Source organism: Lipotes vexillifer, unplaced genomic scaffold, assembly GCF_000442215.2.
Source record: "Lipotes vexillifer unplaced genomic scaffold, Lipotes_vexillifer_v1.1 scaffold225, whole genome shotgun sequence".
In the NCBI taxonomy this organism is placed as follows: Eukaryota; Metazoa; Chordata; class Mammalia; order Artiodactyla; family Lipotidae; genus Lipotes; species Lipotes vexillifer.
The window spans coordinates 994,291-1,012,214 of NW_006787630.1; the positions used below are offsets into that span (position 1 = coordinate 994,291).

Consider the following 17,924-nt stretch of genomic DNA (forward strand, 5'->3'; position numbering starts at 1 on the left):
GGTCAGGCGACCCCGAGCTGCAGGGGCAGTGGGCAGACCCTCGGCTCAGGGCAGGGTCAGGGTGGCCCTGCCCCCCAAGTCCTGAGGGGTTGTCTCCCGCTGCCCTGCCCATCCGCCACCTCGGAACAGAGGAGCCCTCCTGGCGCCCGGGACCGAGGCAGGGGGGGGCAGCGGGCGTGGCGTGGGACGGGGCAGCCTAGGTGTAGAAGATGACCTCGGGGATCTGCCCGTCCTCCACAGACGTGCCATTGTTGTTCCCGGCCGCGTAGCAGAAGGTGAAGCACGTCTTGGCCCCAGTCGTGGGCGACTCGTGGGTGACCTTGCGCAGGCCCTTGGTGCCGTAGTGGGAGTCCGGGCCCTGCGGGGTGGGGCCCGGCGGGTCAGGATGGATGTGCTGCGTGTGGACAGGGCGCAGGATCCTGACCCAGCGCAGGCAGCAGCCCCTCCATGGCTGCGACGCAGGGTTGCACGCTCCTAGCCCCACATTGTCAGAGGTGGGCAATGGACTGGGAGGCGGGGTCAGGTTCAGGGTCGGAGCCCCGGGTATGGCTCAGGGGTCAGGATCAAGTTTGGGGTCACGGTCCCGGGTACGGCTCAGGGACCAGGGTCAGGGTCGGGGTCCCAGCTACAGCTCAGGGGTCAGGGTCTTGGGTTCAGCTCAGGGATCAGGGCTGGGGTCTCGGTCCTGGGTGGGGCGGGGCGTCAGGGGCATGGTTGGGGTCGGGCACACCTTGAGCGTGGCACAGGCCGTGTAGTTGACATTGGGCAGCACCTCCACCGGCTCCTTGAACATGACTCGGAAGGTGCTGGCGGAGCCGTCACAGCTGAAGCCTGTGTCGTTCTGGCCTAGGACCGTGTTGCTGTCTGTGTGGATGATCTGTGGGCCAGGAGCCAGGCACAGCTAACTCTGGCGCCCCTGTGCCCACCCACAGGACCCCCAGGAGCCTGGACCCCAGGGCTGAGCCCCACCTCCGGGCCCTGCAGCGGTGGGGGGGGGGGGGCGACCCGTGACCTGCGAGAAGCAGGCCAGTGGCAGGAGTGGGGAGGCATCATCCTGGGTCCCATAGACTCCAGAACCCTCATGCCACCTTGGGGGAAACACAAGCAGACCCTCGACTGAGAGGGACGGGGTGGGATGGGAAGGGATACGAAGAAGGGAAGAGGTGGGAGGAGGGATGTGGAGGGGCAGGACCTGGAGGCGAGCGGTAGGTACCTGGATGTTCACTTGGTAATCGGTGGGGCCGTGGATTGAGCCATAGAGCCCGAAGCCAACCACGAAGATGCGCTTGTTGACCGAGAACCTGAACCCGTCAGAGGAGGGAGATGCTGAGCTAGCTCGGCCGTCCAGTGCCCGCCCCTCCCCACGGAGGACCCCAGCCCCCCCCACCCACCGCCACTGTGTTCGCCGCCCGCGCCGCCCGTGCCTCCCGGCCCTGCGCCCGGCCCATGCCTACCTGATGCGGTCGCTCGTGCCGCTGTAGCCCCAGCGGCTCTCCACCTGCTGGAAGCGGTTGACGCTGCACTCCTTCCCGCGGAGGCAGCAGCGTGGACGGTCAATGAAGTCCACGCGCGGCTTGGGGTTGACGGTGAAGTGCAGGAAGAGGCTGACCACCTCACGGTCCACCAGGATGCCCGACTGTGCGGGCCCTGAGGGCACAGGGGCGGGTAGGGAAGGCTGGGCAGACCCCGAGCATGCGAAGACACTGGAAAGCATGGCACCCAGCCTCTCAACTCCTCAGCATCTTTCTTCTGCAGAATATCACCAGTCCAACCACCCCCACGGGGGGATGGCCCTTCTGCCACGTTTGGGGAAGGATCCGAAGCAGACATGGGACCAACGCTCTTGAGTTGCTGGCTAATCGGGCAAAATCCCCCTCACTGCCCCAGGCCTCCCCCCCTCCACTGGGACCACCCCAGGGGCCCACCGCTGTTCCACGGAGCACCCGCTGCCCTGCCCGTCCACCCCGGGCACCTACACAGACGGGGGGGATGCCAGCCCCCAAGAGAGGCCCAGAGTCGGAGAGGGGTCTGGAGGTGGGGGCCTGGATGTAGCCATGAGCCGGTGACGGGGGGGGGGGGCAGCGCGTGGGGCAGACAGGCAGGGGGGAAGGATTGTACCCACCGCTGCCCGCCACCTGCACCGGGACAGGGTGCCTGACGCAGGCCTTACGGCACCACCCTCGCTTTACAAGAATCACTCGTTCACCAGCTTTGAGCTCATTTCTGCGCAGGTCAGCCACAACCCGGCCCACTGCCCCAACAGCTCACAGGCACACAGGTCTGAGCAACAGGGCAAGAGATCTCCATGGATCACAAGAGCAAGTTAAGATACAAAAGTGAACACAGGGCTTCCCTGGGGAAGAATCGCCTGCCAATGAGGGGAACACAGGTTCGAGCCCTGGTCTGGGAAGATCCCACATTCCGCAGAGCAACTAAGCCCATGCGCCACAACTACTGATGAGCCTGCGCTCTAGAGCCCGCGAGCCACACCTGCTGAGCCCGCATGCCCAGAGCCCGTGCTCCGCAGCAAAAGAAGCCACCGCAATGAGAAGCCTGCGCACCACAACCAAGAGTAGCCCCTGCTCAGCACAACTAGAGAAAGGCCACGCGCAGCAACAAAGACCCAAGACAGCCAAAAATAAATGAATGAATAAATAAAAGTGAATACAGATATTAACCATTTTCTTTTACATCTCTGCATAGAGAATACAGAAAGAAAAATACATCAGACTTCACTTGTGACACACTGAGCCAGGGGAGTCTTTGGGGGAGTTTTTTTCCAAACTTCTCTCTACATTCTTGTAATTTCAAGTGGAACATAAGAGGCAGGAGAATTCTCTACAACACAGTGACAAAGAGCTGAAGCCTCGCAGGCCACGCTGCAGAGGGACAAGGCCAGAGGCCCAGCTCACAACCCCTGGACACACACACACTCATCCCAGGCACTTGCAAGCTGAGGGGTGGTGGGCTGTTCTGGCCTGGAGGCCCATCATGGGAGGAGTGGCGAGGGGGCCAAGGGTGAGGGGATGGTGCTTCTAGGAGACCTGAGACCCCGGATGATTTGGCAGCCAGGTGGCCTATGAGGAGAGTGGTTTCGGGGGTGCAAACGGGGCTGGAGAGAGAGGGGTCCAGCAAGGCTCATGCAGATGTCTTAGGCCGGGACAGCTCCACACTATAGCTGGGGGCTCTCACCCGGGGCATCCTGCCCCCCAGGGGACACTGGGCAATGTTTGGGGACATCTGTGATCAAGACTAGGGGTGCGGGCTTCCCTGGTGGCGCAGTGGTTGAGTCCACCTGCCGATGCAGGGGACACGGGTTCGTGCCCCGGTCCGGGAGGGTCCCACATGCCGCGGAGCAACTAAGCCCGTGAGCCACAACTACTGAAGCCCACGCGCATAGAGCCCGTGCTCCACAACAAGAGAAGCCACCGCACTGAGAAGCCTGTGCCCATAAGGAAGAGGAGCCCCGCTCGCTGCAACTAGAGAAGGCCCACGCGCAACAACAAAGACCCAACGCAGCTAAAAATAAATAAATAAATAAACATTAAAAAATAAAGCCCTCATACTGTTAAAAAAGAAAAATGACTAGGGGTGCTCCTGGCATCAAGGGGGTGGGACCAGGGAGGCTGCTCCACACCCCACAGTGCCCAGGATGGCCCCCCACAGAGTAGCACTCGGCCCCATGTCCGCAGTGCCCAGGCTGCCTCGGTCACCACTGTGCTGCCAAGGCCAGGTACCCAGGAGGTGCTAAGTATTTGACGGATGAGTGACCCCCAGTGTGGAGACAGCCTCTCGGGCTTTGCCCCAGCACTGAGGAAACACCATGGACCGCCAGATAAAACGCAGGACACCCAGTCAAGTCTCAATTTCAGATCAAAGAGGGCTGATCTCTAGGATAAGCGTCTCCCAGCTGCTGCACGGGACACGCTTACACTGAAAAAAATTGTTTGCTCTTGTTGCTAAATCTGGCAACCCTAAGCCTGGGTGGGAGCAGGGGCAGCACGGACCAGGGAGAGGCAGGACAGCGGTGCACCCGCCACGGGGCTGCATCACGGAGCCCCGTCCAGAACCTTCCAGGCCAGTTTGGCTCCAGGACCGTGGTCGGCACCGGCCATGAGAATGACATGAAGGGGAGGCCCAGGCCCAGGGGAGGGGTCGCCAAGCTGGCCACCGCTGCCGCTCCTGCACATCCCCGAGACCCAAGCGTGCCCCCAGCGCGAGAGGCAGGGTCAGGGCCAACCCCACCTGGGCCCAAGCCCAGGCCCGGCAGCAGCGGCCCACAGTCCCAGACACTGCCCACCCTTTTCACGGGGCTTGTCAAGGACGTGGGCACCAGAGCCCGGCTCCCAGGACCTAAGCCCCAGGTGGGACCCTCAGGGGCCTGGTACATTCGGACACGTGCATGTGGTCGCCCGAGACATGGGGGTGAAGAGGCTGGGATGCGGGAGGGTCGGCATCTGGGGGTCGTTCCAGCTTCACCCACTTGAGCCAGTCCAGGCTCCCGCATGGACACGGCCAGCACCCGACCCGCTGTGGCCGGGCCGAGGGTCATGGGACTGAGTCACACGCAGCAGGGTCCCCGGGGTCACACCCCTCCTGAGCGTTACCTGCAGCAAACTCCTCGATGGTCATCAGCGGGAAGCGGATGAGGGCCAATGCCTTGCCCAGTACCTTCCGCTTGTTCTCAGGCGTCACCTGCAGCTGCTGCCGCTGACACTCGGCCTCAGACCAGCGGACGACAGCGTTGAACAAGCGCACCTCGCGGATGCCCAGCGTGTCCCGCTCCAGCACGGCCACCAGCGTGTCTGCAGGGGTGGGGCCGTCAGCGAGCGCCGGCCTCCATGGCCTCGGGGATGACCTCTGACCGGCTTGCGGCCAGGCTGTCCACGGCCCGGGCAGCAGCAGAGTGGGGCAGGTGGCAGGGCCTCGGCGGGACGCATGTGACCACCGAGCCCTCCCCGGCCCTGTGGCCTTACCCAGGTCGATGTCTGTGAAGCCCTCTGCAGTGATGGCGTCGGCCGTGTTCTTGTCGATGTTTTCCAGGCACAGGCTGGCGAGCTGCGGTTCGTCGAAAAGCCTCGCCTGCGGGGGAGAGAGCCTGTCAACACCCAGCCAGATGGACCCTGGCTCCAGACTGGGCACGGATTTCAAGTCCCGGGCACAGATTTCAAGTCCTGGGCTGAGGGGCCAGAGGGATCTTCTTTCTTGAGGTTCACAGACTCTCAGTAACCACTGCCTGGGGCGGGGGTCAGGCCTACACCTCAAGAGCTGGGGCACCTAGAGGTTCAGGCTGGAGGCGGGCCCAGTCGTCCCTTGCAGCAGGCAGGAGCCCGGGGGAGACGGCCGAGAGGACCTGTGGGACGCAGCAGAGCTGCGCTTCTGACCGTCCGAGAACTCGCACACGGGGCGGGGGCCGGAGAACCTGTGGGGCAGCTCGACGCCCACACCCCTGTGCATCGGTCTCTGCCTAGGGCCTGGCTAGGACACCCTCACATGGCTGCAGCTCTCAGCAAATGGCCGGGAGCGGCCGGCCCCCACCTGACCGTCCAGGCTCTGGCCCTTGAGAGCGACTCAGCAGACGGGGCCAAGGCCCAGGTGCCACCTCAGCGAGGGGTCTGTGGAGCCACGATGACACTCGGGCTCTGCCCTGTCCCGCCAGGCTCCCAGCCCCCACAGCGGTCCAGGACCGCCGCAGCCCGTCAGGCCAGACAACCCCAAAGGGTCCCCCTCCAAGAAACCTAGTACGGAACGCCTTACCCCCCACACCTGAGCTCTGCACAAGGGCACCAAAATGCCAACGGGAATCCTTTAGTAAATGACTGTCGTGAGGCCGGCCTGCCAACAAGGTGCACTGCGCTGACAGGCGACCAGGAAAACACCGCGGTGCCACCAGGGGCAGGGACAAGGGCAGGATGAAGTGAGGGAGATACTCACCTGGGCGCAAGAGTTAAGCGGCGCCTAAACTCCGAAATTCCCCCATCCGTACTCCCCTGCCCCTGGCGTCCTCACTCACAGCTACGCACCTGCATCCTTGCGCAGACCCGGAGCACCTGCTCCCCAGCGGTCCCGCGCCGTCGCCCCGCCCCTGCGCCCCGCCCCCTGCGCCCCGCCCCTGCGCCCCCGCCCCGTACCTGCGTCAGCAGCATGAACGCGTTGTCCGCCCGCAGGTTCTTCTTCAGGAACTCCACGCAGTGGGCCTCGAGCGCGGGCACCGCATACTTCTTGGCCGTGTACAGCGTGGTCATGACCGTCTCAGGCCCGATCTGAACCTCGTCCGAGTAGAGAAACCTGGAGCGGGGTTGGGGGCAGGGAGCGGACGGCGGCATGAGGACAGCCGCCCAGCCCCCACCCACCGGCCTGGCCCGAGGAACCAACCCAGTTAGCATCGGTCGCCCTCTGACCTGTGGACGTGACCCCGCAAAGGCAGTTACCCGGGAAAAGGAGTGCCCACAGGCAAACCCTGGAAACCAGTCTACACAGCAGGTGGGCCTCTGTCCGGCTCCTCCGTGGGCAGCACGGGATTTGCCCCGGAACGCGGAGAGGCTTCCGCACCCCGCGACCCGGCCACCGCCGGCTGCCATGCCCGACCACTAACGGGACCAGAAATGCCAGCCGGAATCGCAGAGACCAGACGTGTTGACCACCCGCCATCGGCCCGACTCTACATGTGGGTCAGAAGTCAGGGTCGATTACAAAACCACGGGGAGATGGTGAGAAATCAGAACCCTGGTCCGTCTGGTGGGAGCGCCTCAGAGGCGGCCCTGGGCGCGCAGCTCACCCCTCTGCGCCCGGGAGAAATGACGCGTGTTCACAGCAGCGCGATCCACGCGAAACCACCCGAGTGTCCGTCCACGGGCACCATGGACACGGGATGGGGGCGGTGGAGAAGCCCAACCGGGAGCCGCCCAAAGAGCAAGTTCTTGGAAGGTGCCCCCCTCTCCTTGGACTCACTCCCCTGAGAATGCACAGGAAGCCCTAACAGCAGCGGCCTGCGGGGTCAGGGACAGAATGACCACCAATGTCAGCAGTGCTGAGGGGGACCTGGTAATGGGACAGGCCAAGACACGTGCGGGGAGATGGGTGAGCCCTTCACATGCCAGTGGAGATAGTGTCCACCCTCTCGGGGGGGCAGCTTGGTTACCAAAACCCAAGCTGATACGGGGAGAGAGAGAGAGACAGGGACAGATATAGAGACAGAGAGACACAGGGATGGAGAGGGAGACGGAGAGAACAGCCTTCCACCCCACATCTCACCAAGCTTAGACTAAGGCAGGGTTTGGCTAACTGCAACCCGTCACCTGTTTGGGGTCTTGATTTTTTTTTATAGATATGACTTTTACATTTTTTTAAATTATGGTAAAATACACAGAACATAAAATTTACCATTTTAACCATTTTTATCAGTAGTATTGGGTACATTCATATTGCTGTGCAACCATCCCCACCATCCATCTCCAGAACTTTCGCATCTTCCCAAACTGAAACTCTGTCCCCTGACTCCCCCTCCCCCTCCCCCAGCCCCCGGCCCCACCCTCTACTTCCTGTCTCTATGGATGTGACTCCTCTAGGACCTCCTGTGAGTAGGTTCACACTGTATTTGTCCTTTTTCATCTGGCTTATTTCACTAAGCATCATGTCCTCAAGGTCCATCCATGTTGGAGCAAGCGTCAGAATCTTTTTTTTAAATTTTAATTAATTAATTAATTTATTTTTGGCTGCGTTGGGTCTTCATTACTGTGCGTGGGCTTTCTCTAGTTGCGGCCAGTGGGGGCTATTCTTCGTTGCAGTGCACGGGCTTCTTATTGCAGTGGATTCTCTTGTTGTGCAGCACGGGCTCTAGGTACGTGGGCTTCTGTAGTTGTGGCACATGGGCTCAGTAGTTGCGGCTCGTGGGCTCTAGAGCACAGGCTCAGTAGTTGTGGCACACGGGCTTAGTTGCTCTGCGGCACGTGGGATCTTCCCGGACCAGGGCTTGAACCCGTGTCCCCTCCATTGGCAGGTGGATTCTTAACCACTGCACCACCAGGGAAGTTGCCAGCATCCTTTATGACATAAACGGGTGTTGAATTTCATCAAAAGCTTTTTCTGCCATCTATTGAGATGATCATATGGTTTTTATTCTTCAGCCTCCTGATGTGGTGTATCACGCTGATTGATTTGTGGATACTGAAAAATCCTTGCAGCCCTGGAATAAATCCCATTTGATCATGGTGTATGATCCTTTTAATGTGTTACTGAATTCCAGAGTCCTTTTGAAGGCTGAGTAATATTCTGGTGTGTGGATGGATCACACCTCATTCATCCCTCAACTGTTCATGGACACTTGGGGCGTTCCCACCTTTTGGCTGTTGTGAATCAAGCTGCTGTGAACGCGGGTGTGCAAATATCTCTTCAAGCCCCCGCTTCTCCCTTCTTTGGGGGATGTACCCAGGAATGGGATTGCTGGAGCACATAGTGATTCTATGTCTAGCTTTTGAGGATCGTCCAGACTGTTTCCACAGTGGCTGCCTCATTTCACATTCCCACCAGAAGCACATGAGGGTCCCAATTTCTCCACCTCCTCGAGACAAGTCGTCTTGTTTGTTTGTTTTTTAATAATAGCCACCCTGGTGGGTGTGAAGTGATATCTCACCGTGCTTTTGTCCCCTATTTTGTACATAAAGTTTCCTTGGCCCACAGCCCTGCCCACAGTTTACAAATCCTTCCAGGCTGCTTTTGCAATGTCGGGGTGGGGGGGGGGAGCTGTGGAGACAGAGCCCCGGCCCTCCCACCCACCCTGGGGCAGCCTGCGGCCCCTGATCTGAGGGACCATCTGAAAAGTTGCCTAAAGACAGAGGAGTGAGATTATTCCACAAAGTGCTGTGATCAGCCCACAGGATTCAACACTGATGGAGCTGAAGGGAACCAGTTTACACCCTGCAGACACCAGAGGAAAAAAGGAGATGACGACACAGTGGGTGGGGAGAGGCGCTGTGAGCACGTGATATAAATGGGACCCGATATGAATGGGAGCAACCAGCGACGCCCCGCCCGTGGGCCCCGCCCCCATGGTGCTGAGAGACAGGTTCACTCCATTTTCTTCCTTACGCTTTCTTTTCTCTTCTTTTCTTCTCTCCCTCCCTTTTTCTTTCTCTCGCTCCCTTTTTTTCTGTGAGCCAATGCCATTTTTATAATCAGAAGGGGGAAAAAAAAATAAGCTCCACATCTGAAGAGCTGTCTTGACTGTTCGGGATAACCTTTCAAGACGCCCAGACCATTTACACCCAGGGTTTCCGGACAGGGGAAGACGGTGCTCCGCGGAGCAGGGAGGTGTATGGGAGTTCCACAGAGCTCGCCGGCCTCCTTCTCGGTGGAGCTGCAATCTGTGGGCGGCACTCCCACCCCCAACATCCACTATATTTGTTTTAAAGTCCTTGAGAAAAAATTTGAAACCCAGGAAGAAAAAATATAGGTGGAATTTAAAATTCTTGCATGAGGCTGTTTCTTCAAAAACTCTTGAAAGGATGAAAACTTAGGGACTCACACACACTGCAGCGTGGGTGGACCTGGAACCGCGATGCTCAGTGAGAGCAGCAGACGCAGAAGGACACACAGGGTGTGATTCCATTGATGGGAAACGTCCAGAACAGGCAGATCCACAGAGACAGGGAGTGGGTTCCTGGTTGTCAGGGGCTGGGGGAGGGGGATGCCATTCCTTTGGGGGTGATGGAATGTTCTGGAATTAGAGGTGATGGTTGCACACTCTGTAAACATACTAAATGTCATTGAATTGTACACTTCACACGGGTGAGTTGTATGGTATGCAAATTACATCTTGATATTAAAAGTACAAAAATGAAAATGGGGGGGCGTCCAGAGCCCACCCCTCACTGAGGAGGTGAGTTCTAGAAATCTCCAGGGAGCTGGGGGCTCTGGAGGCAATGTCACCAGGGCTCTATTTTTTTTAAACATCAGGTGTGTCTGTCCCTCCCCCCAGGGCGTGAAGGACCTGGAAAGTCTTACTTGAGCAGTGCCAGGAAGGCAGCGGGCTCCACGTCTGGCAGCTCGATCTCGGTGGACGTGGTGGCCATTCCCCCGTTGAACATGGCGTCAAAGACGGCACTGCCCACGGCCAGCACGAACCTGGTGTGTCAGAGAAGACCCGGTTACCCTTCGCGAGGCCCACCGGTCCCCACCACCCGAGCCCGGGGAGCTGTCTGGGCCGCGGGATGTGGAAGGCGAGTGTCCCCGCAGCAGTGACACCCCAGTCAGCACCTGCAGCAGATGCTGTGCCCAGAGCATCCTGCCCTGGATGCCTCCGTTAGGAAGGCCCTGAGGACTGAGAAGGCAGTGCGTGTGGATCGGTGGCAACAGAGGCCAGAGAAGCGAAATCGTCTCCCCAGGGGCTGAATGGCTTATGGCAGAGAGCTCATGCCCTCCCCACGCAACTCATTCACTCCCTCCCTCCGTCATTCCCTCCCTCCGTCATTCATTCACTCACTCATTCGCTCATTCACTCACGGATTCACCCAATCACTCATTTACTCAACCACTCCCTCCCTCCGTCATTCACTCACTCATTCCTTCACTCACTGATTGGCTCACCCACTGATTCATTCATTCGTTCACTCCCTCATTCATTCATCATTCACTCCATCCTTTCATTCATTCAGTGACTCACTCAACCACTCCCTGCCTCCCTCATTCACCCCCTCCTTCATCACTCCCTCCTCGCTCTACACACACGGCCCCCGTGCTGGGGCTGTGGGCACTGAGACCCTGGCCGTGTTGGAGGAAGGCAGCCACGGGTCCACGGCATGGACAGCCTGACAGTGGGGCAGGAAGGAGAACGCAGGGCTGTGAGGGCGCAGTCAGGAAAGGCCTGGCGGGGTCACCTGAATCGGGCTGAGTCCGTGGGGAAGGACGTGGAGGCTAAGGGAGCATCCAGACGTGGGTGGCCATGGGGGCCTGCAGGTTCTGCCTGGCGTCATGCGCCCACTGTGCTGTGCACCCGCGGTCCCCAGGGCCCGCCCCACGACAGCCTACCCTGGGGCGGCCCCACAGAGCCCCTGTCCTGTGGGTCTGCAAGGCCCCACGTCGCAGCCCCTCCTGGGGTCCCCACGGTGACACACGCAGGGCTCTGAGAGGCCACCCCCTTGCAGAACCGCTGGAGTCGGCAGCCACAGCCCGATTCCCGGCCTCTGCCCAGTGCCGGGGGGATGTTCCCGTTCCCACGGCTCCCAGCGAGCCCCACCCGGGCAGCCCCCTACTCTCCGCAAAAAGAACCGCCCCCCCACCTCCCACCCACTCCTCCGTCGTGGACTGGTGCTCCCGGCCCCGCCAGGCCCTTGTCTGGTCCCCAGTCTGGCCCGGGGCTCTACGGCACCCCAAAGGCCAGACCAGAGATGGGGGCCAGGTGGGAAACCGAGTGTGAGTGTAGTGGGGTGAAGTGTCTCCAAAGTCATGTCCATCTGGAACGTCAGGATGGTACCCTGTTTGGAAACAGGGTCTTTGCAGATGCCATTTATTAAGATGAGGCCACCCAAATCCGCGCTGGCCCTAATCCAATGATTTATAAAAGGGAAATGTGGACCCAGACACACAGGGAGAGGCCACGCACGTATTGCCGGAGGCAGAGCCTGGAGCGCCGCGGCCACAAGCCCAGGACGCCTGGAGCCCCAGAAGCCGGAGGAGGTAGGAAGGACCCTCCCCGGGAGCCTCTGGAGGGAGCGCGGCCCTGCAGTACCCTGATCTTGGGCTTCTGGATTCCGGAACTGAGAGAGGACAAATCTGTGCAGCTTTGCCCATCCATCGGTGGTGCTTTGTTTCAGCCGCCCCAGGTCGCTCATGCCCTGTTCTGCCCCACCGCGTCCTCGGAGCCCCGCTCATTCACCACCGCAGCTGGGCCCCTGGAGCCTCACTGCACTTCCCCACGCACACTCTCCATAAATGAAGTGTCTTCCTGTTCCTCCTTTCTTTCTAGATTAAACAAAGCATCTTGATCTCCCGCGGGGAAAACTTTCCCCAACGATTCACTGGCAGGAAGTAAGAGGCGGCCCATCTGGGCCTGTGTGTCAGCGCAGAGCCCCGGATGCCAGGCTGTATGCACCCTCAGTGCCCTTGGCGGACGTGGCGACAAACCCCAGGGCTGGCAAGGCCACTGGGTCGAAGGCGGTCTGAACATCTCCAAGGCTCCTCCACCCACAGCCTCACCCGCCGGCCCCTCGCTGGCCTCCCGCCAGGAGTCTTATCCATCCATTATCCACCCATCCTCAAAAACCTGACGATGAACATGGTAAGTCAAAACCACGATGAGACACCATCTCACCCCCACTAGGAAACGCCAGCTAGGATAAAAAATCCGGACAATGACAAGAGTTGCTGCAGATGTGGAGAAATCAGAGCCCTCGTGCAGGGCGGGTGCGGACATAAAGTGTGCAGCAGCGGTGGATGACAGGCCAGTGATTCATCGGAGGGTTCAACGTGGAGTTACCGTCTGACCCGGCAGTTCCACTCCTAAGTTGCATACCCGAGAGAAACGAACACACTCGTCCACGTAAAACCTGTGCACAAGTGCTCACAGAGACACGATTCATAGACAGCCAAAGGTGGAGGCAACCCAATATCAATGGACAGATGATGGATGAACACAATGTGGTCCCTCCACATACATACAAGGAGTATTAGTTACCTTAAGAAGGAGGAAATTCCGACACATGTTACAGCGTGGATGGACCTTGGGGACGTGATGCTCAGTGAGAGGAGCCAGACACAGAAGGACACACACTGTCTGATTCCACTCACAGGAGGTCCCTGGGGGAGTCAGATCCACAGAGACAGGAAGCAGATGGTGGGGCCAGGGGCTGCGGGAGGGGGAGTCAGTGTTTCATGGGGACAGAGTTTCAGTTTGGGAAGATGAGAAAGTTATGGAGACGGATGGTGGGGATCATTGCAAACAATGTGAATGTGCTTAATGCCACTGAACTGTGCGCTTAAAAAGGGTAAAGACGGTCAACTTTACGGTATGTGTATTTTACCACAATTTAAAAATTAAAAAAAAAAAAAGAATGACATACTATCCTGAAGGGGCAGGGAAGAAAAGACCAGTTAAGTAGGTTTGGGAAACAGGTTAAAGGCCAAAAGAACTGCATACAAATACTCTGCTTTACTTAGTAAAAGTATTTTTCACAGGAGAGGGTTAGCAGCTCTGAAACCACTCTACATATCTAGGTTTGTGCTACCAAGTAGACGTGTGCAGAATGAGAGCCAGGGTCCTCATCGTGGGAGAAAACAGTTATAGATAAGGGGTGGGGGCTGGAATAAATTCTGGAGGGCTGAACCGAAATCAGAGTGATCAAGATGATCTCGTGGCTTTTAGACAGGTAGATAGATGGTGGATGGATGGACAGATGGACAGATGGGTGGAGAGACAGAAATAAACAGAGATATGTGTGTGTTGGTACATTTCCTTGCTCTACCTGCTAAAAAGGTCTCTAAACAACAACACCCCAGCAGCAGCGGGCACACCCAGCACCCAAGTTTTGGTTTCTAAATACCATTTTCCACTAAAAAGAACCAGAGCTCCTTGGAGAAATGGCTGACTGCAGGGCTGGGGCAGGGGAAGGACAAGATGAGCTTGGAGTATCCTGTGGAGCCAGAAAGTAAAAACACGCTCCAACATGACAGGGAAATGTTGAACGGACACAGGAGCCAAATCTGGGACGATACGAACAACAAAATAATGTTCGCGTCGGATGATGACCCCTAGGATAAAATCAATATCCATGAGTCCGTGATGAAATAAATATATAACTGAAGGAATGGATGAGTAAGGGAGAAGGGACAGCTCTTCCTTTTAGAACCCCAGTTAACAAATGCAGAGGGAGTTACGGAAATAGGAAATCACCATATGGCAGATGCTAGAGTAAATAACTCTTTCCAGCAGGAGCCACCATACACCAGCGGGCAAAGCAGGAGGGGAAATGGGATGTCTGTACAGTCCCAAAGTATCCCTCGGGAAGGGTGATTTACAAGGGGACGGTGGTGACATCCAGTGGAGAAATCTACCCCATGACCAAGGCTCACGTCACCAGAGATGGGACAGATGGATGTCACGGGCTCAGAAGTTTTACGTTCAAACACACAAAGGGAATGAAAGGAGAAAGATGGGGAAAGACATACCTTGCATTCGGAAACCACCAGAGAGCTGGAGTGGCTACACAGATATCAGACAAGACAGACGTGGGGAAAAAAAAAAAAAAAGACAGACGTGAAGATGAGGAATATTACTGAACAATGGACGTTTCATGTGAACAGAGGGTCAGTACATGGGGACAGGTAGCAGTACAAATGAATACACAACAGAGTCCCAAACTCCACGAAGCAGAAACTGACTGTTAAAGGAGAAAGAGACAATCCAACAATTATCGTTGGAGGTTCTGTTGCCTCACTCTCCACAACTGACAGAACAGCCAGACAAAATCTGCAAGAATACAGAAGACTGAACAATGTTGCCAAGCGACCTTTACGGAACCCTCAGCCCAACGACGGCAGAATGCACGTTCTTAGGCGCAATGGCACATTCTCCAGGACAGACCACATGCAAGGCCAAACAAATATACTCAGAGGCACTGAAAGCAGTCAAAGCATGTTCTCCAAAGAGAGGAATTAAACTCCATACCAACAACAGAAAGACCTCTGAGAGATCCCCAAATATTTGGAAATGAAACAACACTTCTAAGCAACCCATGGGCCAGAGAAGGAACACAAGGGAAATTAGAAAAGATCTTAACTGGAACAAAAATGCAAACACGGCACATCAAAATGTAAGGGATGCAGCTAAAACAGTGCTTAGAAGTAAACATTATATATGTATTAAATAAAGATCTAAAATCAGCAAGGTGAGCTTCCAGTAATTCCCTGGTGGTCCAGTGGTTAGGACTTGGCACTTTCACTGCTTGGGCCCGGGTTCAATCCCTGGTTGAGGAACTAAGATCTCGCAAGCCACGTGTGGCATGACCAAAAAATAATTGATTAATTTAAAAAATAAAATCAGCAAGGTAAGCTTCCATCTCAAGAATCTAGAAAAGGAAGAGCAAATCGAGCCCAAAGAATGAAGAAAATAATAAAAGTGAGAGCAGGAATTAATGAAACTGGGAATGGGAAGATAGAGACAATACAATGAAACCTAGAGGTCACTCTTTGGGGGTCGGGGGGGAATCAACAATTGCTAGAACTTTAGCTAGACTGACCAAGAGAAAAAAACACAAGTTACCAAAATCAGGAATGAAAAAGGGAACATTACTACAGACCCTATAGGTGATAAAAGAACTTTGAAACAACTTTATGCCAACAACTTAAGACAACTTAGAGGAAATGGACGACTTCCTGGAAAGACACAAACTGCCAGCGCTCATTGGTGAAGAGAAAATCTAAACAAACACGTAACAAGTAAGTGAACTAGTCATTAATAATCTTCCGGAACTTCCCTGGTGGCACAGTGGTTAAGAATCTGCCTGCCAATGCAGGGAACACGGGTTCGAGCCCTGGTCCGGGAAGATCCCACATGCCGCAGAGCAACTAAGCCCGTGCACCACAACTACTGAGCCCACGTGTCACAACTACTGCAGCCCACGTGCCTCGAGCCTGTGCTCTGCAACAAAGAGAAGCCACCACAAGAAGCCCACGCACTGCAACGAAGAGTAGCCCCACCTCGCTGCAACTAGAGAAAGCCTGTGCACAGCAACGAAGACCCAAAGCAGCCAATAAAAAAAAAAATCTTCCCACTGGGACTTCCCTGGTGGTGCAGTGGATAGGACTCTGTGCTCCCAATGCAGGGGGACCGGGTTCGACCCCTGATCAGGGAACTAGATTCCACATGCATGCCACAACTAAGGAGCCCACCTGCTGCAACTGAGGAGCCCTCAAGCCGCAACTAAGGAGCCCGCCTGCTGCAACGAAGACCTGGTGAGACCAAATAAATAAATATTTTAAAAAATCTTCCCACACAGAAAAGCCCATTCCCAGAAGAAATAATACCAACCCTATGCAAACTCTTCCAGAAAGGAGAGGGGAAGGGAATATTTCCCAACTCACCTAGGAGGCCAAAGACACTCTGGAACCCTCGGGCACCACTGCGGGGTGGGGAATGGGGCGGCCACTTTGGAAACCAGTTTGGCAGTTTCTTAAAATGTCACGCTACCCTGTAATTCCAACATGCGACCCCTAGGTATTCACCCGAGAGAAAAGGAGCAGTTCTTCCACAGGCGTATTTCCACACGAATGTGGAATGTTCATGGCAGTATGATTCCTCGTAATGAAAAGCTGGCAATAACCCATATAACCCGCATGCCCATCGACTGGTGAGTGCACAAAGCATGGTCCATCCATGCAATGGAATTCAGCAGTAACGTGAATTACTTTAGCAATAGAAAGAAATGAACTGCCGATACAACGGTGTGGATGGACCTCATAGACAGCACACTCAGTGAAAGAAGCCAGACCAAAGCCTACACATTCTATCATTCTAATTCTATGAAATTTCTACAAATAGCAAAACTAGAGAGAGAGAAGGAGGTCAGTGATTGCCCAGGGATCAGGGTGGGAGTGGGGACTGAGGGTAAGTGGGGAAAGGGGCTTCTGGGGGGTGACAAAAGTGCTCCCAAACTGGGCTATGGCAGTTGTCACACAAATGCATAATTTTCTACATGGCCAATTGTTAGATCAAACAAACCAAAATCCATTAAAAGCACTCGATAACATCCCATGCCCACACTTCATGGAAACTCTTAGTGAACAAGGGATGGAAAGAAACTTGTTACTGTATTATAAAGGATTTGTCAGAAACCAGTATCAACGATCACATTGAACTGTGAAAAACACCTCTGTTACGGAACAATGCCCTGGTGGTCAGAAATGCAATCAGAACAGAAAAAATGAGGCAGAAATATGAGAGAGAATGAGAAATTAATTGCCCATAACGTGACTGTCTCACTTAACACTCTAAATTCAGGGCTTATTTAAATCTAAATTAAAATTAAGGTAAATAAAAGATTCAGTTTGGGAACTCCCTGGCGGTCCAGTGGTTAGGACTCCGCCTTCACTGCCGAGGGCACAGGTTCAATCACTGGTTGGGAAACTAAGATCCCACAAGCCACGCAGTGTGTCCGAAAAAACAAAACAAAAAAAAGGATTCAGTTCCTCAGTTGCAACAGCCACAATTCAAGTGCTCAGCAGCCACAAGTGATTCGTGGCTAGGACTCGAGAGCATAGATCTAGAACAATCCCAACATCACAGAAAAGTCTACTGGACAGTGCCAGACGACGGAATCAGTGGAGCAATTATTAACGCTAAGAAGGGTTCAGAGAGAAATCGTTCAAATAGATAAAAATAAATGCGCAAAAAATCTACAGCTTCCCAGCAAGACCCAACTAGAAAAAATACAATGGAGAAATTACTCACAACAGAGAAAAAACAAACAAAAACTAATCAGAAACTTAGCAATATACGTGCAAGACCTATATGAATAAACTACAAAACTTTCCTAAGGTTTCACAAAAATGCCCTGGATAAACATGTTCCCAGATATATTTTGTATTCGAAACTGTCAGCTCTCCCAACCTGTATCTTTGCAAAGACCAATCCCTCCAGGCAATTCCTTTAGCATTTGATAAATTGATTCTAAAGATCATAAGGAACCACTGAGGCAGAGGCTGGTCAACTACAGCCCTGGGACTCAATCTGGCCCACCGCTTGTTTTTGTAAATAAAGTTTTATTGGCATAGAGCCACACCCATTCATTTCTGTCTTAATGCATTTGTGTTGCTATGCCAGAATTAAGCGTTGGGACAGAGACCGTATGGCCTGCTGACACTATATACTATCTGGCTCTTTACAAAACTTTGCTGGTGCAAATTTACCTGAAGGTAAGTCCCACAGGGAAAGA

At 55.3% G+C, this 17,924-nt stretch overlaps 1 protein-coding gene across 1 annotated transcript in view; it reads right to left on the minus strand.

Annotated features, from left to right (window-relative positions):
• Positions 1–189: 189 nt before the first annotated feature.
• Positions 190–17,924, minus strand: part of BTBD2 (BTB domain containing 2) — a gene marked incomplete at its 5' end in the record, with an annotated part of 21,755 nt that continues 4,020 nt past the window's right edge. Inside the window, 8 exons of the mRNA XM_007460362.1 lie at positions 190–358; positions 731–877; positions 1,214–1,301; positions 1,455–1,647; positions 4,608–4,805; positions 4,977–5,082; positions 6,132–6,288; positions 10,003–10,122. Coding sequence (XP_007460424.1) covers positions 197–358; positions 731–877; positions 1,214–1,301; positions 1,455–1,647; positions 4,608–4,805; positions 4,977–5,082; positions 6,132–6,288; positions 10,003–10,122 — 1,171 coding nt within the window. The remainder of the gene's footprint in view (positions 359–730; positions 878–1,213; positions 1,302–1,454; positions 1,648–4,607; positions 4,806–4,976; positions 5,083–6,131; positions 6,289–10,002; positions 10,123–17,924) is intronic.